We start from the raw sequence: 18,460 nt of genomic DNA, 5'->3' as shown, positions 1-18,460 counted from the left end.
TTTCTGGTGTTAGAAATATTCTGTATCTTGACTCGGGAGCTTGTTAAAAGAATGTAATCGCTGGTGTAATATTTATCAGGTTGTGTACTTAAGATTCATTCATCTTACTGTGCACTTTTAAATTTTAAAGATTACACACAGACACAAGAGGTAAAGGGCAAACTTGGAGCAATAATTGTCTCAGCAGAAAAAAAGAAAGTTACCAAAGGGTTTGAGGAGAATACTAAGAAGCAGCCCATTTTCTCCCCAGATCCCTCAGAGGCAGGGTGTGCAGCAATGGACTGAAAATGGGGACGAGGAGTTTGAAATCTCACATGAGGTTGTTGGACTCTTCAGAGCCCCCTTCACCTTCCCACGGGGAGCCACGTGACGGCCCTCCCTGCCACCCCCAGCAGAGGACTAAAGGGTTATTTTCTGGGGAGTTCCCCTTGTGGCTCAGCGATAACAAACCCAACTAGTATCCACGAGGAGGAGGGTTCAATCCCTGGCCTCGATCAGTGGGTTAAGGAACCGGTGTTGCCATGAGCTGTGGTATAGGTCACAGATGTGGCTTAGATCCAGCGTGGCTGTGGCTGTGACTATGGCGGAAGCTGGCAGCTATAGCTCTGATTAGACCCCTACCCCAGGAACTCGGGTGTGGCCCTTAAAAAAAAAATGTTATTTTCTGGAAAAATTGAATGGAAAATTGAGATCAGGATCCAAAAAGACCAGGTCCAGCAGAGATGGGTTGGGGGATGGGATTGGGGTGGGATGAGGTATGAGATTGTCTCTTTTCATCATAAACTGTAGAGTTTTAATTTGTTATAAAAATGTGTGTGTTGGAGTTCCCGTCGTGGCGCAGTGGTTAACGAATCCAACTAGGAACCATGAGGTTGCGGGTTCGGTCCCTGCCCTTGCTCAGTGGGTTAATGATCCGGCGTTGCCGTGAGCTGTGGTGTAGGTTGCAGACGCGGCTCGGATCCTGTGTTGCTGTGGCTCTGGCGTAGGCCGGTGGCTACAGCTCCAATTCAACCCCTAGCCTGGGAACCTCCATATGCCGCGGGAGCGGCGCAAGAAATAGCAACAACAACAACAACAACAAAAAGACAAAAGACCAAAAAAAAAAAAAAAAGTGTGTGTTGCTTTGATAGCTTTTTTTAATTTAGGTAAGATATTATCAGGATGCCTCCATAATGCTAAAATATATGGGAGCCAATAGACGATTTCACTTTAGTGTTTCCAGAGTACAGTGTTTGGCTCTAGGCTTGGCAGCTTAGAAACACAATGGATACCAGGAGTTCCCACTGTGGCTCAGTAGGCTAAGAATTCAACATGTATCCATGAGGATGCGGATTCACTCCCTAGCCTTGTTCAGTGGGTTAAAGATCCACTGTGGCTGTGGCTGTGGCTGTGGTGTAGGTGGGCAGCTGCAGCTCCAGTTTGAACCCTAGCCTGGGCACCTCCATATGCTTCAGGTGTACCTCTAAAAAGACAAAAAAAAAAAAAAAAAAAAAAGAAAGAAACAAAAAGTGATCAAACACAGTTGATTACAGTGAGTACTTGTGGAACACACTGGAGATGGCTAAAAATGGAATGCCTGGGATGGCTTTGAGAGCAATTTTTCTTCATAGGGGTCTTTCCCAGTGAAAGATTTTATTCTGGGAAAGTTTCGTGTGGCTTAACATATGGGTTACATTGACGCACTGGTGTGTCTTCATTCAAAAAACATGTGTATTTCATGTTACCTTGGACTTCAAATTTATGTGTAGACTCTCTTAAAGGACTGTCTTGTTCAACATAGTTTGGGTCCTAAAACAGTAGCAGGCATAAAGTTGACATACAATAAATGTTTGCCGAGGTAAATGTTGAACATCCAGCTTCAGGGGTAGCAGGGGAAGCATTTGATGATTTATGTGATGTTAATACACTTACCATGACTGATTTCAAGCTATCAGCATGCCCTCTCTGAATGCAGAGAGGGAGGAGAAGTACACATTAACTCTTGGGAGTCTGGGCAAGCCGGCCCCAGTGTGCAGTGGTTTTGGCCAACGCAGAAGACATGCACACGACCAATGATACTATGTCAATTCATGTTAAACTATGAGAAATAATCTAATCCATCAGTCAGGCCAACAGGGAAAATTGTGCTATCACTTGGAAATAACCAATATTCAAATCAACAATATTTAATTTTGTTTTAAACTTTGTATCTATGCTGTGGCTGTGGTGTAGGCTGGCAGCTATAGCTCCGATTCCACCCTTAGCCTGGGAACCTCCATATGCTGTGGGTGCAGCCCTAAAAAAAAGCAAACAAACAAACAAACAAAAAAACCCAAAACTTTGTGTTTAATAAATATTTTGTTTTTAACAACATTTTAATTGTTTTAAATTTATTTCTGCTTGAAAAGGGCACGGGGCAAAGTGGATATCTTAGTTTCAAAAATTATATCCAAGCAATTATCTCTTTCTTATATAAATAATCCCCACCCTGTGGGCTGTGCTCCAAATGTTTCATTTGGAACCCAATATATTCTTCCATTTAAATGTAACATCAAGGATGATTAGGTTGCAGGACAACCCACAAAAGCCCAGCGAGCCCGCAATGCTCCTGAAGTCTGATATCAATGCAGTGATTTTATTTTAGGAAATGCACTTTCTGTTTCAGCCAGGGAAGACAGGATTGTAAGCCACCTGGCCGCCATCCCAGTCGTGAAAGACCATTCCCTGCCACCCTGCCATCTGCCACCTATCAGGAGAGTAAGGACTTCAGGCCTGCACCCCGAGCAGTCTCCCAGCTCTAAGCCATACCTGCAATGCTCTGACATCAAGAAAACAGCTAAAAGGACAGGGATTCCTCTGGCGGCCATAGTGGTGGTACTGGTGGTTGTGGTGGGGTGGTGGTGGTCGTGGTGGTGGTGGGGTCAGGGAAGGAAGGGGGAAATGAGATGGGAGGAGGAAGGGGAGCAGCAAGGGGAGGAGGAGGCATTACTGGGAGTTCCCTCTGTGGCTTGGCAGTTACACGAACCTGACTAGTATCCATGAGGATGTGGGTTCGATCCCTGGCCTTGCTCAGTGCTTTAAGGGCCCAGCATTGCCTTGAACTGTGGTGCAGGTTGCAGTCGTGGCTTGCATCTGGTGTTGCTGTGGCTGTGGAGTAGACTGGCAGCTGCAGCTCCTATTTGACCCCTAGCCTGGGAACCTCCACATGCCTCAGGTGTCGTCCCTAAAAAGCAAAAAAAGAAAGAGAAAAGACACAGAACAGAACAAAGAAGAGTTCATGTAAAAACTGGTGAAATCCAAATGAGGTCTATACCTGAGTCAATAGTCTTGCACCGATGCTGATTGTCCTAGTTTCACAAAGGGATGTTCCGGGTGGTATGAGACATTATCATTGGGAGGAGCCAAAGGAGGATACAGTGGAACTCTTTGTACTATTTGACAACTTCTTGTGAGTCTTAAAACTATTTCAGATTTTTTTTTTTTAATTTGAACGAAGTTGTGTAGAGGAGTTAACCTGTGCACCAGTGCATTTCCCAGTCTTCTTCTGTCCTTTGTACTGTGGCCAAGCTGTTAGTATTGTTCACATTTTCATGTTTTGTCAAATGGATTTAAAGTAGTGTTTAAAGATGGTGTTAGCATTTTTGCTCTTTTGAGGTTATTGAAGAATAAGGCCCAGCTTCTGAGTGGATAGGGCAGTATCTCAGCTAATTGAGTGTTTCACAAAGACGAAGATGCAACTTTTGAAACTTGAGTTCCACAGAACCCTGTGTACCTGTTAAATCACAGTTGCAAACCTAAAACCGGAGCCTGTGCCTGTTAGTCCCACCTAACACAAAGCTAATACAATGTCACTACTAGACTATGTTCTGGTGGGCTTTTTTTTAAAAAAAACTCTAAAAATGCAGCTCACCAAAAAAACAACTTGGTGAAAATGAAATGATCAGGTTCCAAACTGTGTCTCCCTTAGGATTTGCACAGGAGCTTTAAGTGTATAGTGTCCATGACTTTAGTTTCTCCCACATGGACACACAGAGCCAAGACTCTACAATTTTTTAATAGTTTTTTTTTCAAAGCTGCAACACAGAATCTGAACGATTAACCCAAAAAGTCTTTCAATGGGAAAATGAGTAGGACAGCCTATGGACATAAGCTGTAGAGACTATATTGAATCATGATTTCCTCCTTCTTCTCATTTTAACAAGATTATGATGATAATAATAGTGAACCCTTCCATAGCTCTTACTACATGGCTGGCACAATTTTTTTTTTTTTTGGCTTTTTTTTAGGGCTGCACCTGTGGCACATGGAGGTTCCCAGGCAAAGGGCTGAATGGGAGCTACAGCTGCCGGCCTGATCCCAAATCCGAGCCACGTCTGCGACCTACACCACAGCTCACGGCAATGCCAGATCCTTAACCCACTGAGCAAGGTCAGGGATCGAACCCGTAACCTCATGGTTCCTAGTCGGATTAGTTTCCACTGCATCAAGACAGGAACTCCCTGGCACCATTTTTTAAAAAAAGCTTTACCTTGTTAACGCTTTCATTCCCCAAGTCATCCCCTGTAAGGTAGATATATTGTCCCCACTGTGTCCTTGAGGAAACTAAGAGAGAATTTAGGTGTTTTGCCCAAGAGCACACAGTTATTAATGGTCACTAGTAAAACTGGGCTTTAAAGTGAGACAGTCTGGCTCCAAAGGCCACTGCAGGACACTGCCTCACCACACACTTTTAGAAAAAGTGGGCTTCATATATCTTTCCCCTTTTCTTTAACAGCAGCCGAAAACTCCTCATTGAGGCATCTCTAATGTACTCCTGGTCGAAAGAGAAAATGAGAGAGGGAATTAGCTCACATTCAGTCCTGGCCACTCATGTCCAAACATTCTCTTTTATACACAGCATCCACCCACCCCCCAACACACACTACCCCTGAGCTCTAACTCCAAAATGACAGGCAGATTGACAAGTCTAACCAACACCAAAGCCCAAGCTCTTTATGTTAGTGGCCACAAATGGAGTGCCCAAGTAATAAGCTGATCTGGGACCTTACCAGTTTTCTTGTTTTTGTTGGGTTGGGGTTTTTGTTGTTGTTGTTTTGTTTTTGTTTTTGGCCATACCCACAGCGTGCAGAAGTTACTGGGCCAAGAATTAAACTTGTGCCATAGCAGTGACCCAAGCCACAGCAGTGACAATACCAGATCTTTGGACACTGGAGCCCAGAGCTGCCTGAGGCCGTCACCTCTCCATTTCAGTCCACTTGCCATTGTCTGGCCTCTGCTGTGCTGAGCCAGAGTCAACTTCCTAAGTGATCACACACCTCCGGTCAACCCTGAAGGGTCAAGCATTTAGGTGGTCATGATTTGGAGGTGAGGCGGCACATAATTTAGCTTTTGCTGTTTGTGCTTCACTGTCCCTTCAACAAGGAACACAAAGCAAGTCTCCCAAAGATGGATCAAAACACACTGAAGAGGCGTTCCCATTATAGCTCAGTGGTAAAGAACCTGACTAGTATCCATGAGGACACAGGTTCGATCCCCAGCCTGGTTTAGTGGGTTAAGGATCTGGTGTTGCCCTGAGCTGTGGTGTAGATCGCAGACACAGCTTGGTTCTGGCATTGCTGTGGCTGTAGTGTAGGCCAGCAGTTGCAGCTCCAATTCAACCCCTAGCCTGGGAACTTCCATATGCCACAGGCGCGGCCCTAAAAAACAACCACAAACAAAAGACATTCTGAAGAACGACAGCTTACATCAGTAGTTTTCAAACTTTTCCAGAAATGGGAGTGAGGCACCAGCAAAGCAGGCTTAGTTCTGTCAGGGATCCCCAGTCTCTGGTCAATTCTGTCACCAGGATTGCTTAAGCTGGCAGTCGTGCCTCTGTGAGAAAAGTACAACTAAACTAGCTTAGATACTAGGACGCTGTGATCATACAGCGAATCCCAGTGGAGTGCTCTTTTATCTGTTCGAGAGGCAGGGATTCTGCATGTGATTTCTTTAAAGGATTCTGCCACTAGCAAGTGTATAAAGCCCTCTCCTACATCTTCCTGAAGTATTCTCCTTCTTACAAACCTAAGCCATAGTGCGGATTTCAAGTTTCCAAGTTTTCAAGTCATCAAGTCATCTCAAAAGAGAATGGGTTCATTCCCTCCTCAGAACTCCTCCTCCAGACCTTGAAGACAGAAAGCATCGCCTCTCCTCTTTGCTCAGGGTTTTGCCAAGCCACAAGCCATAGCGTCTCCTTCTCTAGTTCTTGCAGACGCTCGGGCACAGAATTCTAAAGGTAGGCGTGTTCTCTAAAAATTCGGTCCTCATCATGTCCCCAGCACCTCGGCCACCTTCTTCTGTTTCAAACTTGGTTCTAGTCTCCTGGCACTGATTTTCTGGCTTCTCTTTCCACCCTCTATTTTTCGGTGGCTTAAAAAGTATTAAATGCTGAGTAGATTTTTTTTTTTTTTTAGGGCCGCACCTGCAGCTTATGGAAATTCCCGGGCTAGGGGTCGAATCAGAGCTGCATCTGAGGCCTACACCACAGCCACAGCAACACCAAATCCAAGCCACAACTGCAACCAACACTACAGCCCATGGCAACGCCAGATCTTAACCCATTGAGTGACGCTAGGGATTGAATCTGCATCCTCACAAAGACTATGTCAAGTGCTACAACAGGAACTCCAGATTTTTTAATGTATTAAGTATGATATAAACAATCAAATTCCAATAAGCACTCTGTACCCAGGAGTCAGGTAAAGAAAGTCATATTCTCTTAGCCATGGAGTCCCCAGGATATTCCTGCACAAACCCATTCCTCTTCCTCTTGCCTCCAAGGTAAACACTGGGCTGAATTTTATGTGTATTATTTCCTTGCATTTCTTTTTTTCCCCTGTCTTTTTAGGGCCGCACCTGCAGCATATGGAGGTTCCCAGGCTAGGGGTTGAACCAGAGCTGTAGCTGCGGGCCTATATGACAACCATAGTAACACCAGATCTGAGCTGTGTCTGAGACCTACATCACGGCTCATGGCTACACCGGATCCTCAACTCACTGAGCAAGACTAGGGATTGAACCCTCATCCTCATAGATACTAGTCAGATTCATTTCCACTGAGCTATGACAGGAACTCCCGACTTTGCATTTCTTAATGGAGTGCCTTCATGTGCTTGAATCTATAAATAATACATTGCCTCCGGTATATTTTTTAACTTTTTATACATTGGTTCATACGGTGTATACTCTTGAGATAAGATAAAGTTTTTGAGGTTCATCCATATTTTTGCAAGTAGCTACAATCCATTGTTTTGTTTTATAATATTCCACTCTGAATATATCATGTTTCTTTAAAATCCATTCTACTCTTGACATTTGAGCTGTTGTGTTTTCTATCACGAACAATGCTTCTATGAATATTCTTGTACATATCTCCTGATATAGGTGTATAGGTGCTCTAGGTGTGGAATTTGGGAGGTCATAGTGCAAAAACATGTTTATATTGCCAAGGTAATTCCAGATTGTTTTCCAAGCTGGATATTCTACTTTGGAATGCTTCCATAATCCATAATCACTGTTTTGCTGCACTATATTCTTACCAGCACTTGATACTGTCCAACTTTCTAATTTTTAGCCATCTGGCAGATGTAAAACAACATTTTCTTGAAGTTTTGTTTACAGTTTTATTGCTGAAGAGATTGAGAATATTTCTATATATTTATTGGCCATTTGTCTTTGCTTTTTTTTTTTTTTTACGGCTGCACCTGGGCTAGGGGTCGCATTGGAGCTGCAGTTGGGGCCTACACCACAGCCACAGCAACACCAGATCCCAGCCACATCTGTGACCTACACTGTGGCTTGCTGCAATGCCAGATCCTTAACCCACTGAGTGAGGCCAGGGATTGAACACACATCATCACAGAGACAACTAGGGTCCTTAACCTGCTAAGCCACAATGGGAACTCCTGTCTTTCCTCTTCTTGAAGTGGCTGTTCTGTAAAAACTGTCTGGTGAAGGGTAAGGGCACAGGTCTCAGAGCCTGGCCCTCAAAGACAGAAGTCCCAGCTTAGACTGCTTTTGCAGAGGGAGGGCTGCAGCATATGAAAGTTCACAGGCCAGGCTATGGGTGAAATCGGAGCAGCTGCTGGCCTATGTCACAGCCACAGCAATGCAGGATCTTTAACCCACTGAGTGAAATGAGGCCAGGGGTTGAACCTGCATCAGCATGGATACAAATCTAATTGGTAACCCCCTGAGCCACAACGGGAACTCCCCCTGCTTAGAGTATAATTTCTCGGGTACTTCAATGGCTGAGTAGAGACTCTCCTAGTCACCTTATCTCTCCTTATTCAGTGACTCTCTCTCAAAACTATGGTCAGGTGGTTCTCTGTCTCATAAAACCAGCTCCACCGAGTCTAGTTAAAAAGTAAATGCATGTTGGAGTTCCCATCATGGTGCAGTGGTTAAGGAATCCGACTAGGAACCATGAGGTTGCAGGCTCGTTCCCTGGCCTTGCACAGTGAGTTAAGGATCTGGTGTTGCCGTGAGCTGTGGTGTAGGTTGCAGACGCGGTTCGGATCCCTCGTTGCTGTGGCTGTGGTCCGATTAGACTCCTAGCTTGGGAATCTCCATATGCCGCGGGAGCGGCCCTAGAAAAGGCAAAAAAAAAAAAAAAAAAAAAAAAAGCAAATGCATGTAGGAGTTCAGAATCCAGGCACTTCATGACGAAGATCAGGTAGAGGAAACGGGCTCCTTTCCCGTCTTATTGCCAGCGCCGTGCAGCAGGCTGCTCACACCAAAGATGTTGCTTAGGACTCTCCACTGGACACCCCCGGAATTACACAAGTTCCTTCTGTTCTTAGTCCATCCTCGTGTGTTATTACCACATGAGGCCTCATTCACTGGCTCGACAAGTACTGAGGTAGGAGCTTGAGCTGAAACAAGAAAAGATCATCTTGCCCAGCGCTCAGCCGGGACGGGGCATCCGGCCATGCGCCCACAAGCGGCTACCACAGGCGTCCCTCTCCCTCCGCGTACGCCCCACCGCACACCTCCCGACTATACCATTCGCGGTGAGGGGCAAGACTCCACCGCCAGGTCGCAGCCACTTGGGGGCGCATCACGTAACCGCGCCGGGCGGAGGGGGCGGTGCCGGGCGGAGGGGGCGGTGCCGGGCGGAGGGGGCGGTGCCGGGCGGAGGGGGCGGTGCCGGGCGGAGGGGGCGGTGCCGGGCGGAGGGGGCGGTGCCGGGCGGAGGGGGCGGTGCCGGGCGGAGGGGGCGGTGCTGAACGTCCGCCACGGGGTCTGGTCGCACGGCAACGTCCCAACGCGGAAAGATGGAGGCCCGCAGCCCCAGGGAGCTCGAGGCCAGGAATTATTTGGAGAAACATCGGATTATGGAGTTGCTAAACTATCTCACCAGTGCCCTCCTCTTTTTCCGGCCGGGTAAGTGTCTTGCCTATCCCTCGGCTTTCTGTCGCACACCGAGCTGTCCCCAGAAATTCCCGGTGCAGCCATCCCTCCACTCCCGCATCCCGGTGGTCCAGCTTCTCTCCGGGATACCCCCCACCCACCTCTTCACCAACACACACTCTCCTGCCTCTCGGCCACTTGAGCCTTTCTGCTGCAGGTTAATGCTTGGCCTTCAATTAAAGAAGGACTTACTGAATGGCCTCTTTGTACCTGCCACTAGCCGGGTGTGGCGGGACTCTCGCAGGTGGAGGGCTTGTGGCGGGTGGAAGAGAGGCTGTGGGGTCCTGCACCCTGGCTCCTGGATCCACCCCTGAATATTGTGAAACCGTAAGCAAAAACCTGACTTTCTCTTCTAGAAAATGGGTATTATAACAGTACATGGCAACGTGGGGGAGATTAAATGAATAATATATAAATCACTCTCATGCCTGGTAAGCAACAGATGTTTCCAATGTTACCCCTGCCCTCAAAGAGTTTTTAATCTGGGAAGTTCCCGTTTTGGCTCAGCGGGTTACTGACCAGTTTAGTATCTATGAGGTTGTGGATTCGATCTATGGCCTCGCTCAGTGGGTTAGGGATCGGGCCATGCTAATGAGCTGCTGCGTCGGTTGCAGACCTGGCTTGAATCCTGCATTGCTATGGCTGTGGCTCCCATTCGACCTCTAGCCTGGGAAATTCCATATGCCCCAGGCAGGGCCCTAAAAAGTAAAAAAAAAAAAAAAAAGTTTTTAATCTGGTACAAAAGCAATTTATAGGGTAAAAGAAAATGTGTTCTTGAGACAGATTTTTCTGGCATTTTTAAGCATCTGATCCCCTCACAAAGTTTGAATCACTTCATAATGTGGGGGTGATCTGTAAATTTAAAAGTTAGATTAAGGTGAAAGTAATTTGATGTCCTTCTCCCCAGGATGCAGAATTGTAATTTGCCAGCTTTGTGTGAAGGGCCCAAAATAACAAAATTGTCCTATTTGCCTCTGTATAAGAAATGTAAATACCAAACATTCCAATTTGGCCAAAATTACCCAGCCAACATGATGTGTAAATGTGATCGGGTTCTCTCTACTTGTTTGAAAACAATATAGCAGTAAAAACTGCAACAATTAAAAATAAAAACAAAATGAAAAAATAAAAGTACAAAGGAATACATTTTTTAATGCACTGGGGAAAGGTTGCTATCAAACTAATTTTTAAAAACCTGCTTTTTGAAAAAGTGAATAATTACTATCTCTTGCTGGTGTTTGGTTTGGTACTGTGGTGGTAAAAATCGTCTTTTGCTGATAGATGTGGATATATATATATATGTATTTCAAAACTTCAGAAATAGCAGAAGACCAGTGAATCGCCAAAGTAATAATTAGTAAAAGTTTATTGTTCACATGCCAAAAAGACAGTTTGCAAACCAGGAGCACTCAAACCAAAATAAGGAATGAGGCTCAGGGGTATATTGTTATAAAGCAGCTTACATGATGAGAAGGCAGTGATTGTTTATCCTTCACAGTAATTGGTTTTAACATTAGAGTCTTCTTAAATAATAGGAAATTGGCTAGTGGTTACTTCATATCAACCTTGGGAAACTGTTTATGATTTCCAGAGACATAAGCAACAAATAACCCAGGTCAAGTTAATCTTGGAAAGTATGCTAAATTAAGCTTTGCTTGTATAATTAAACTGCTTTTGTGTGCTCAGGGAATTTTTCAAGGCTGATCTCCATTTGGTTTTGATTTTAACAATTCCCCGCACTTTTGGTCATTCTCTCAGCAAGCTTAGAGTATGACCAGCCTGTACCGTGTTATCCTCAGTTACCACCATTGAGATTCTTCAGGCCAAAGAATCACAAACAGAATACACTATTTTCATTAGCTGAGTCCTTAGGCAAGAGAGCCATGTAGTCATTGGTTTCATCATTTATGTGGTTAAAGTTGATTTCATCCAGGAGTCAGATCCTAATGGATGCCATTTGGCATGTGAATGCCTGCTGCCAGACATTTAAAACCCTCAGGAGTTATACAGCATGATAGAGAGGATAATATGATAATTCCAAGGAAAATAATAGCCAAGGATTGAAAAATTGTCCAGAGGAGAGATTCCCAGGAGACTAGATTTAACCAGTTAAATAACTTAAATGGGCTATAACCAGCAATTTTAAGTTTTACCTTTCTAAGTCAACCTACATTTTTTTTTTCAGATTATGTGCCATTAGGTTTTTATTTTTTTTATGTTATTTGCATAGGTACAATGTAAAGCAATGTATGCTCATGATTCCTCAGGACAGGATGAATGTGAGGTTGTTTTATTTTGTGAGTCAGTGTTGCAGCTGAGTTTCCACCTAAATGAGGCTTCCATATGGTGTGAGCAATCAGATAATTTAAGGAGAGGCACTTCTGTGGAAACAACAACAACAAAAAAACAAAGACAATTTGAGCAAATTATAATTTCAGTTTCTGAGTTTAGAAGCAGCCATCTGAGAAATTTCTATTTAAATTTTTTTTTCTTTTCCATTGTGGTTTATTCGGGACATTGAAAATAGTTCCCTGCACTATACAGTAGGACTTTGTTGTTTATCCATTCTATGTATAATAGTTTGCATCTATTAATCCCTCAGTCCTAATCCAGTCCTCCCCTGCTCCCCCTCTGCCTTGGCAACCACAAGTCTGTTCTCTATTTTTGTGAGTCTGTTTCTGTTCATAGATAAGTTCATTTCCGTCGTATTTTAGATTCCATGTATAAGTGATATCATATAGTATGTGTTTTTCTGTTTCTGATTTACTTCACTTAGCATGATAATTTCTAGATCCCTCCATGCTGCTGCAAATGCCATTATTTCTTTCCTTTTTATGGCTGAGTGATATTCCATTGTGTATTCGTACCACATCTTCTTGATGCACTCCTCTGTCGATGGACATTTAGGTTGCTTCCATGTTTTGGCTATTGTGTATAGTGCTGCAATGAATATTGGGGTACATGTGTCTTTTTAATATGGTTTTCTCTGGATAGGTGCCCAGGAGCGGGATTGATAAATCAAATGGTAATTCTATTTTTAGTTTTTTAAAGAATCTCCATATTGTTTTCCATAGTGGTTACACCAATTAACATTCCCACCAACGGTGTTAGAGGCTTCCCTTTTTTCCACACCCTCTGCAGCGTTTATTGTTTGTAGACTTTTTGATGATGGCCATTCTGACTGGTGTAAGGTAGTATCTCATAGTTTTAATTTGCATTTTTCTAATAATTAGTGAAGTTAAACATCTTTTCATGTGTTCTTTGGCCATCTGTATGTCTTCTTTGCATAACTGTCTGTTTAGATCTTCTGCCCATTTTTTGATGGGGTTGTTTGCATTTTTGATATTGTGCTGCAAGAAGTGTTTATATATTTTGGAGATTAATCCCTTGTCAGTCACTTCATTTGCAAATATTTTCTCTCATTCTGTGGGTTGTCTTTTTGTTTTGTTTAGGGTTTCCTTTGCTGCGTCAAAACTTTTAAGTTTAATTAGGTCCCATTTGTTTATTTTTTTTATTGTCATCATTCTAGGAGGTGGATCAGAGAAGATATTGCTATGATTTATATATACATTTTCCTCTAAGAGTTTTAAGTATCTAGCTTATATTTAGGTCTTTAATCCATTTTGAGTTTATTTTTGTATATGTTATTAGGGAGTGTTCTAATTTTGTTCTTTTATGTGTAGCTGTCCAGTTTTCCTAGCACCACTTGCTGAAGGGACTGTCTTTTCTCCATTGTATTTTCTTGCCTTCTTTGTCAGATTAGTAGTAGGTGCATAGATTAGACATAGGTGCATTGGTTTAATTCTGGGCTTTCTTTTCCACTGATCTGTATCTCTGGTTTTGTGCCAGTACTGTACTGTTTTGATGACTGTATCTTTGTAGTATAGTCTGAACTCAGGGTGCCTGATTCCTCCAGCTCCATATTTCTTTCTCAGGGTGGCTTTGGCTATTCCAGTTCTTTTGTGTTTCCAAACAGACTTTAAAGTATTTTGTTGTAGTTCAGTGAAAAATATCCTTGGTAATTTGATAGGGATTGCATTTGGTGGTATAATCATTTTGACAATATTGGTTCTTCCAATCCAAGAGCATGGTATATCTTTCCTTCTGTTTGTGTCCTCTTTGATTTCTTTCATCAGTATCTTACAGTTTTCAGAGTATAGGAATTTTATCTCTTTAGCTAGGTTTATTCCTAGGTATTTTATTCTTTTTGATGCAATGGTAAATAGGATTATTTCCCTAATTTCTCTTTCTGATCTTTCATTGTAGTATATAGAAATGCAGTTGATTTCTGTATATTTATGTTGTATCCTGAAACTTTATCAAATTCATTGATGAGCTCTAACAGTTTTCTCTTAGCATCTTGAGGATTTTCTAGGTATAGAATCATGTCATCTGCAAACAGTGATAGTTTTACTTATTCCTTTCCAATTTGGATTCCTTTTATTTATTTTTCTTCTCTGCTGTGGCTGGGACTTCCAGAACTATGTTGAATAGTAGTGACGAGAGCAGACATCCATATCTTGTTCCTGATCTTATTGGGCTTTCAGTTTTCCACCATTGAGAATAATGTTAGTTGTGGGTTTGTCATATATGGCCTTGATTATGTTGAGGCAGATTCCCTCTACACCCACTTTCTGGAGGGTTTTTTGTTTTTCGTTTTTTTTTTTTTTTTTTTTTTTAATCAGAAATGGGTGTTGGATTTTGTCAAAAACTTTTTCTGAATCTGTTGAGAAAATCAAATGGTTTTTATTCTTCAGTTTGTTTTGTGGTGTATCACACCAATTGATTTGCCAATACTGAAAAATCCTTGTATCCTTGGGATAAATCCCACTTGATCGTAGTGTATGGTCCTTTAATGTATTGCTGGATTCGGTTTGCTAGATTTTGTTGAGGATTTTTGCATCTCTGTTCATCACTGATATTGGCCTGTAATTTTCTTTTTTTGTGGTATCTTTGTCTGGTTTTGGTATCAGGGCAATGGTGGCCTCATAGAATGAATTTGGGAGTGTTTCTTCCTCTGCAATTTTTTGGAATTATTTCAGAAGGACAGGTGTTAACGCTTCTCTAAATGTTTGATAGAATTTGTCTGTGAAGCAGTCTGGTCCTGGGCTTTTGTTTGGTGGAAATTTTTTTTTTTTGCTTTCTTTGTTGTTGTTGTTGTTGTTGTTGTTTTGTCTTTTCATCTTTTCTAGGGCTGCACTCGCAGCATATGGAGGTTCCCAGGATAGGGGTCTATTTGGAGCTGTAGCTGCCAGCCTATGACAGAGCCACAGCAACACGGGATCTGAGCCGCGTCTGCAACCTACACCACAGCTCATGGCAATGCCGGATCCTTAACCCACTGAGCGAGGCCAGGGATCTAACCCTCAACCTCATGGTTCCTAGTTGGATTCATTAACCACTGCACCACGACCGGAACTCCTGGTGGAAGTTTCTTAATCACAGTTTCAATTTCAGTACTTGTGATTGGCTTGTTCATCTTTTCTATTTAATCTTGGTTTAGTCTTGGAAGATTGTACTTTTCTAAGAACTTGTCCATTTCTTCTAAGTTGTCCATTTTATTGGCATATATTTGCTTATAGTAGTCTCTTATGATTCTTTGTATTTCTGTGATGTCCATTGTAACTTCTCCTTTTTAATTTCTAATTTTATGGATTTGAGTCCTCTCTCTTTTTTTCTTGCTGAGTATGGCTAAGGTGTTTATCAATTTTGTTGATCTTTTCAAAGAACCAGCTTTTTGCTTCATTGATCTTTTCTATGGTTTTCTTCATTTGTTTTCATTTATTTCTCCTCTGATTTTTGTGATTCCTTTCCTTCTGCTAACTTTGGGTTTTGTCTGTTCTTCTCTGTCTAGTTTTAGGTGTAAAGTTAGGTTGTGTGAGACTTTTCTTGTTTCCTGAGGTAGGCTTATATTGCTGTCCTGTTTGGGTGATCTCCATTATTTTATCTTCCAAGTCACTAGTTTGTTCCTCTGCATTATTCATTCTGCTCTTTAATGCCTTTAATGCTCTGATTTCCTTATATTGATATAAATTTCTTTGCTGCATCCCATAGGTTTTGGATTATCGTGTCTTTATTGTCATTAGCTTCTAGGTATTTTTTAATTTCCTCTGTGATTTCTTGAGTGATCCATTGGTTGTTTAGTAGCATGTTGTTTAGTTGCCATGTGTTGGTGCTTTTTGCAGTTTTTTCCTTCCTGTTGATTTCTAGTTGTATAGTATTGTGGTCAGAAAAGATGCTTGATATGATTTCAATTTTCTTAAATTTACCAAGGCTCGATATGTAGCCCAGAATGTGATCTATCCTAGAGAATGTTCCATGTGCACTTGAGAAGAATGTGTAGTCCTGCTTTTTTTTTTTTTTTTTTGGTCTTTTTAGGGCCACACCTGTGGTACATGGAGCTTCCCAGGCTAGGGGTCAAATCAGAGCTATACCAGCTGGCCTATGCCACAGCCACAGCAACACCAGATCTGAGCCACCTCTGAGACCTACACCACAGCTCACAGCAATGCCAGATCCTTAACCCACTGAGTGAGGCTAGGGATCGAACCTGTGTCCTCATGGATGCCAGTCACATTCATTTCCACTGAGCCACAATGGGAACTCTGTATTCTGCTGCTTTTTGGATGGAATGTTCTGTAAATATCTATTAAGCCCATCTGGTCTAATGCATCATTTAAGGCCTGGGTTTCCTTGTTGATTTTCTTTCTGGATGATCTGTCCATTGCTCTAAGTGGGGTGTTAAAGTCCCCCACTATTATTATGCTATTGTCAATTTCTCCTTTTAAGGTTGTTAGCAGTTGCCTTATGTATTGAGGTGATCCTTTGCTGGGGGGGGTGTGTGTGTGTATACACAGTTGTTATATCTTCTTCTTGGATTGATCCTTTTGATAATTATGTAATGTCCTTCTTTGTCTTTTATATTATTTATTTTCATTTCATTATTATTTATTTAGTCTGATATGAGTATTGCTACTCCAGCTTTCTTTTGATTTTCATTTGCATGGAATATTTTCTTCCATCCTCTCACTTTCAGTTTGTATGTGTCCCTAGAAGTGAAGTGGGTCTCTTGAAGACAGCATATATATAGTTTTGTTTTTGTATCCATTCAGCCAGTCTATGTCTTTTGGTTGGGGCGTTTAGTCCATCTACATCTAAGGTAATTGTTGATATGTATATTCTTACTGCCATTGTATTAATTGTTTTTGATTTGTTTTTGTTGTCTTTTTTTCTTCCTTTCTTCTCTCTTGTTCTCTTTTGTGGTTTGATGACTATCTTTAGTGTCCTGTCTGGATTGCTTTTTCTTATTTGTGTGTGGATCTACTGTAGATTTTTGGCTTGCAGTTATGAAGTTTTGATACAAGTCTATATATATATATATACACAAGATTGTTTTAAGTTGTTGGTCTCTTAATTGTAAATACATCTCCAGTATCCTGCATTTGTAACCTCCTCTTCTCACAGTTCCTGGTTTTTGGTAGTATATTTGTGTATGGATAATTTCTCATCTTTACTATATGTAGGGCTTTACTGGTGAGCCCTGTCATTTGCAATATTTTTGTTTCCAGTTGTGGAAACAAACTGGAAGTTGCCCGGAGAAATTCCTTTAGTATTTGTTGTAAAGCTGATTTAATGATGCTGAATTCTCTTAGCATTTGCTTGTCTGTAAAGCTTTTGATTTCTCCTTCAAATCTGAATGAGAGCTCTACTGGGTAAAGTAATCTTGTTTGGAGCTTTTTTCCTTTCACCATGTTAAGTATTTTGTGCCACTCCCTTCTGGCCTGCAGAATTTCTGCTGGAAAATCAGCTCATGACCTTATCATCAGGGTTCCCTTGTATGTTATTTGTTTCTTTTCCCTAGTTGCTTTCAGTATTTTCTCTTTGTCTTTAATTTTGGTCCGTTTGATTAATATGTGTCTCAGGATGTTCCTCCTTGGGTTAATTTTATATGGTAGTCATTGTGCTTCCTGGATTTGAGTGAATGATTATGGAAGTTTTTGGCTATTGTGATCTCTTCAAATATTTTTCTGTGGTCCTTCTTCTCTCTCCACTTCTGGCACCCCTATGACAGGGATGTTGGTGCATTTAATGGTGTCCCAGAGTTCTCTTAGACTGTCTTAATTACTTTTCAATCTTTTTTCTCTTTCCTGTTCCATGTCAGTGATTTCCACTACTCTTTCTTCCACCTCTCTGTTCTTATGCTTCCTGTATTCTGTTGGTTGGTTGCTCCTAGAGAATTTTTTATTTCAGGTATTTCATTTTATATCTCTGCTTGATTAATCTTTCAATCTTGTATTTCATTGCTTAATGTTTCTTGTAATTGATCATTCCTCACCTTCAGTTTATTTCCAAGATCTTGAATCATCTTTACTATCATTAGTCTAAAGTCTTTTTTCATAGAGGTTAGTAATCTCTGATCACTTAGCTGTTATTCTGGGATTTTTTTTTCATTATAATTTGCCTTGAGATATTTTTTAATTTCCTTCTTGATTTCCTCATTGACCCATTGGTTTATTAGTAGCATGTTGTTTAGTCTCCATGTAGTTAGTTTTTTTCTCATTTCTTTTCCTGTGGTTGATTTCTAGTTTCATGCCATTGTGGTCAGAGAAGATCATTGAAATAATTTCTGTACTCATATTTGTTTAGGTTAGTTTTGTGCTCCAGTACGTGGTCAATCGTTGAGAATGTTCCATGTGCACTTGAAAAGAGTGTAAATTCTGATTTTTTTGGATTAATGTCCTGAAAATGTCAATTAAGTCTAACATTTCTATTATGTCATTTAGGATCTCTGTTGCCTTAGTCTGTCTAAAAGATCTGTCCATTGATATGAGTTGGTTATTGAAGTCTCCTACTATTATTGTATTCCCATCAATTTCTCCTTTTATATCTGTTAGTGTTTATTTTATATATCTGGGTGCTCCTATATTAGGGGCATGTATATTTATAAGAGTAATATCCACTTCTTAAATGGATCCTTTTATCATTAAATAGTGTCCTTGTCTTTCTTTATGGTCTTCATTTTAAAGTCTAT

At 41.6% G+C, this 18,460-nt stretch overlaps 1 protein-coding gene across 9 annotated transcripts in view; it reads left to right on the top strand.

Annotated features, from left to right (window-relative positions):
* Positions 1 to 9,263: 9,263 nt before the first annotated feature.
* EFCAB10 (EF-hand calcium binding domain 10) overlaps positions 9,264 to 18,460 on the top strand; it is a 28,440-nt gene continuing 19,243 nt past the window's right edge. For all 9 annotated transcript variants that reach the window (XR_014816086.1, XR_014816085.1, XR_014816084.1 and 6 more), the window contains exon 1: positions 9,264 to 9,402. Coding sequence is in view for 3 of the 9 variants with exons in the window: in XM_013979830.3 (XP_013835284.1) it covers positions 9,294 to 9,402 (109 nt within the window). In the remaining 6 variants the exon portion in view is untranslated. The remainder of the gene's footprint in view (positions 9,403 to 18,460) is intronic.

This window comes from Sus scrofa, chromosome 9 (genome assembly GCF_054392235.1).
Source record: "Sus scrofa isolate SSC_HxYL_T2T_F1_AM1 chromosome 9, Sscrofa_HxYL_maternal_Yorkshire_Landrace_v2.0, whole genome shotgun sequence".
Classification (NCBI taxonomy): domain Eukaryota; kingdom Metazoa; phylum Chordata; class Mammalia; order Artiodactyla; family Suidae; genus Sus; species Sus scrofa.
This window is presented reverse-complemented; position numbering and strand designations above follow the sequence as displayed.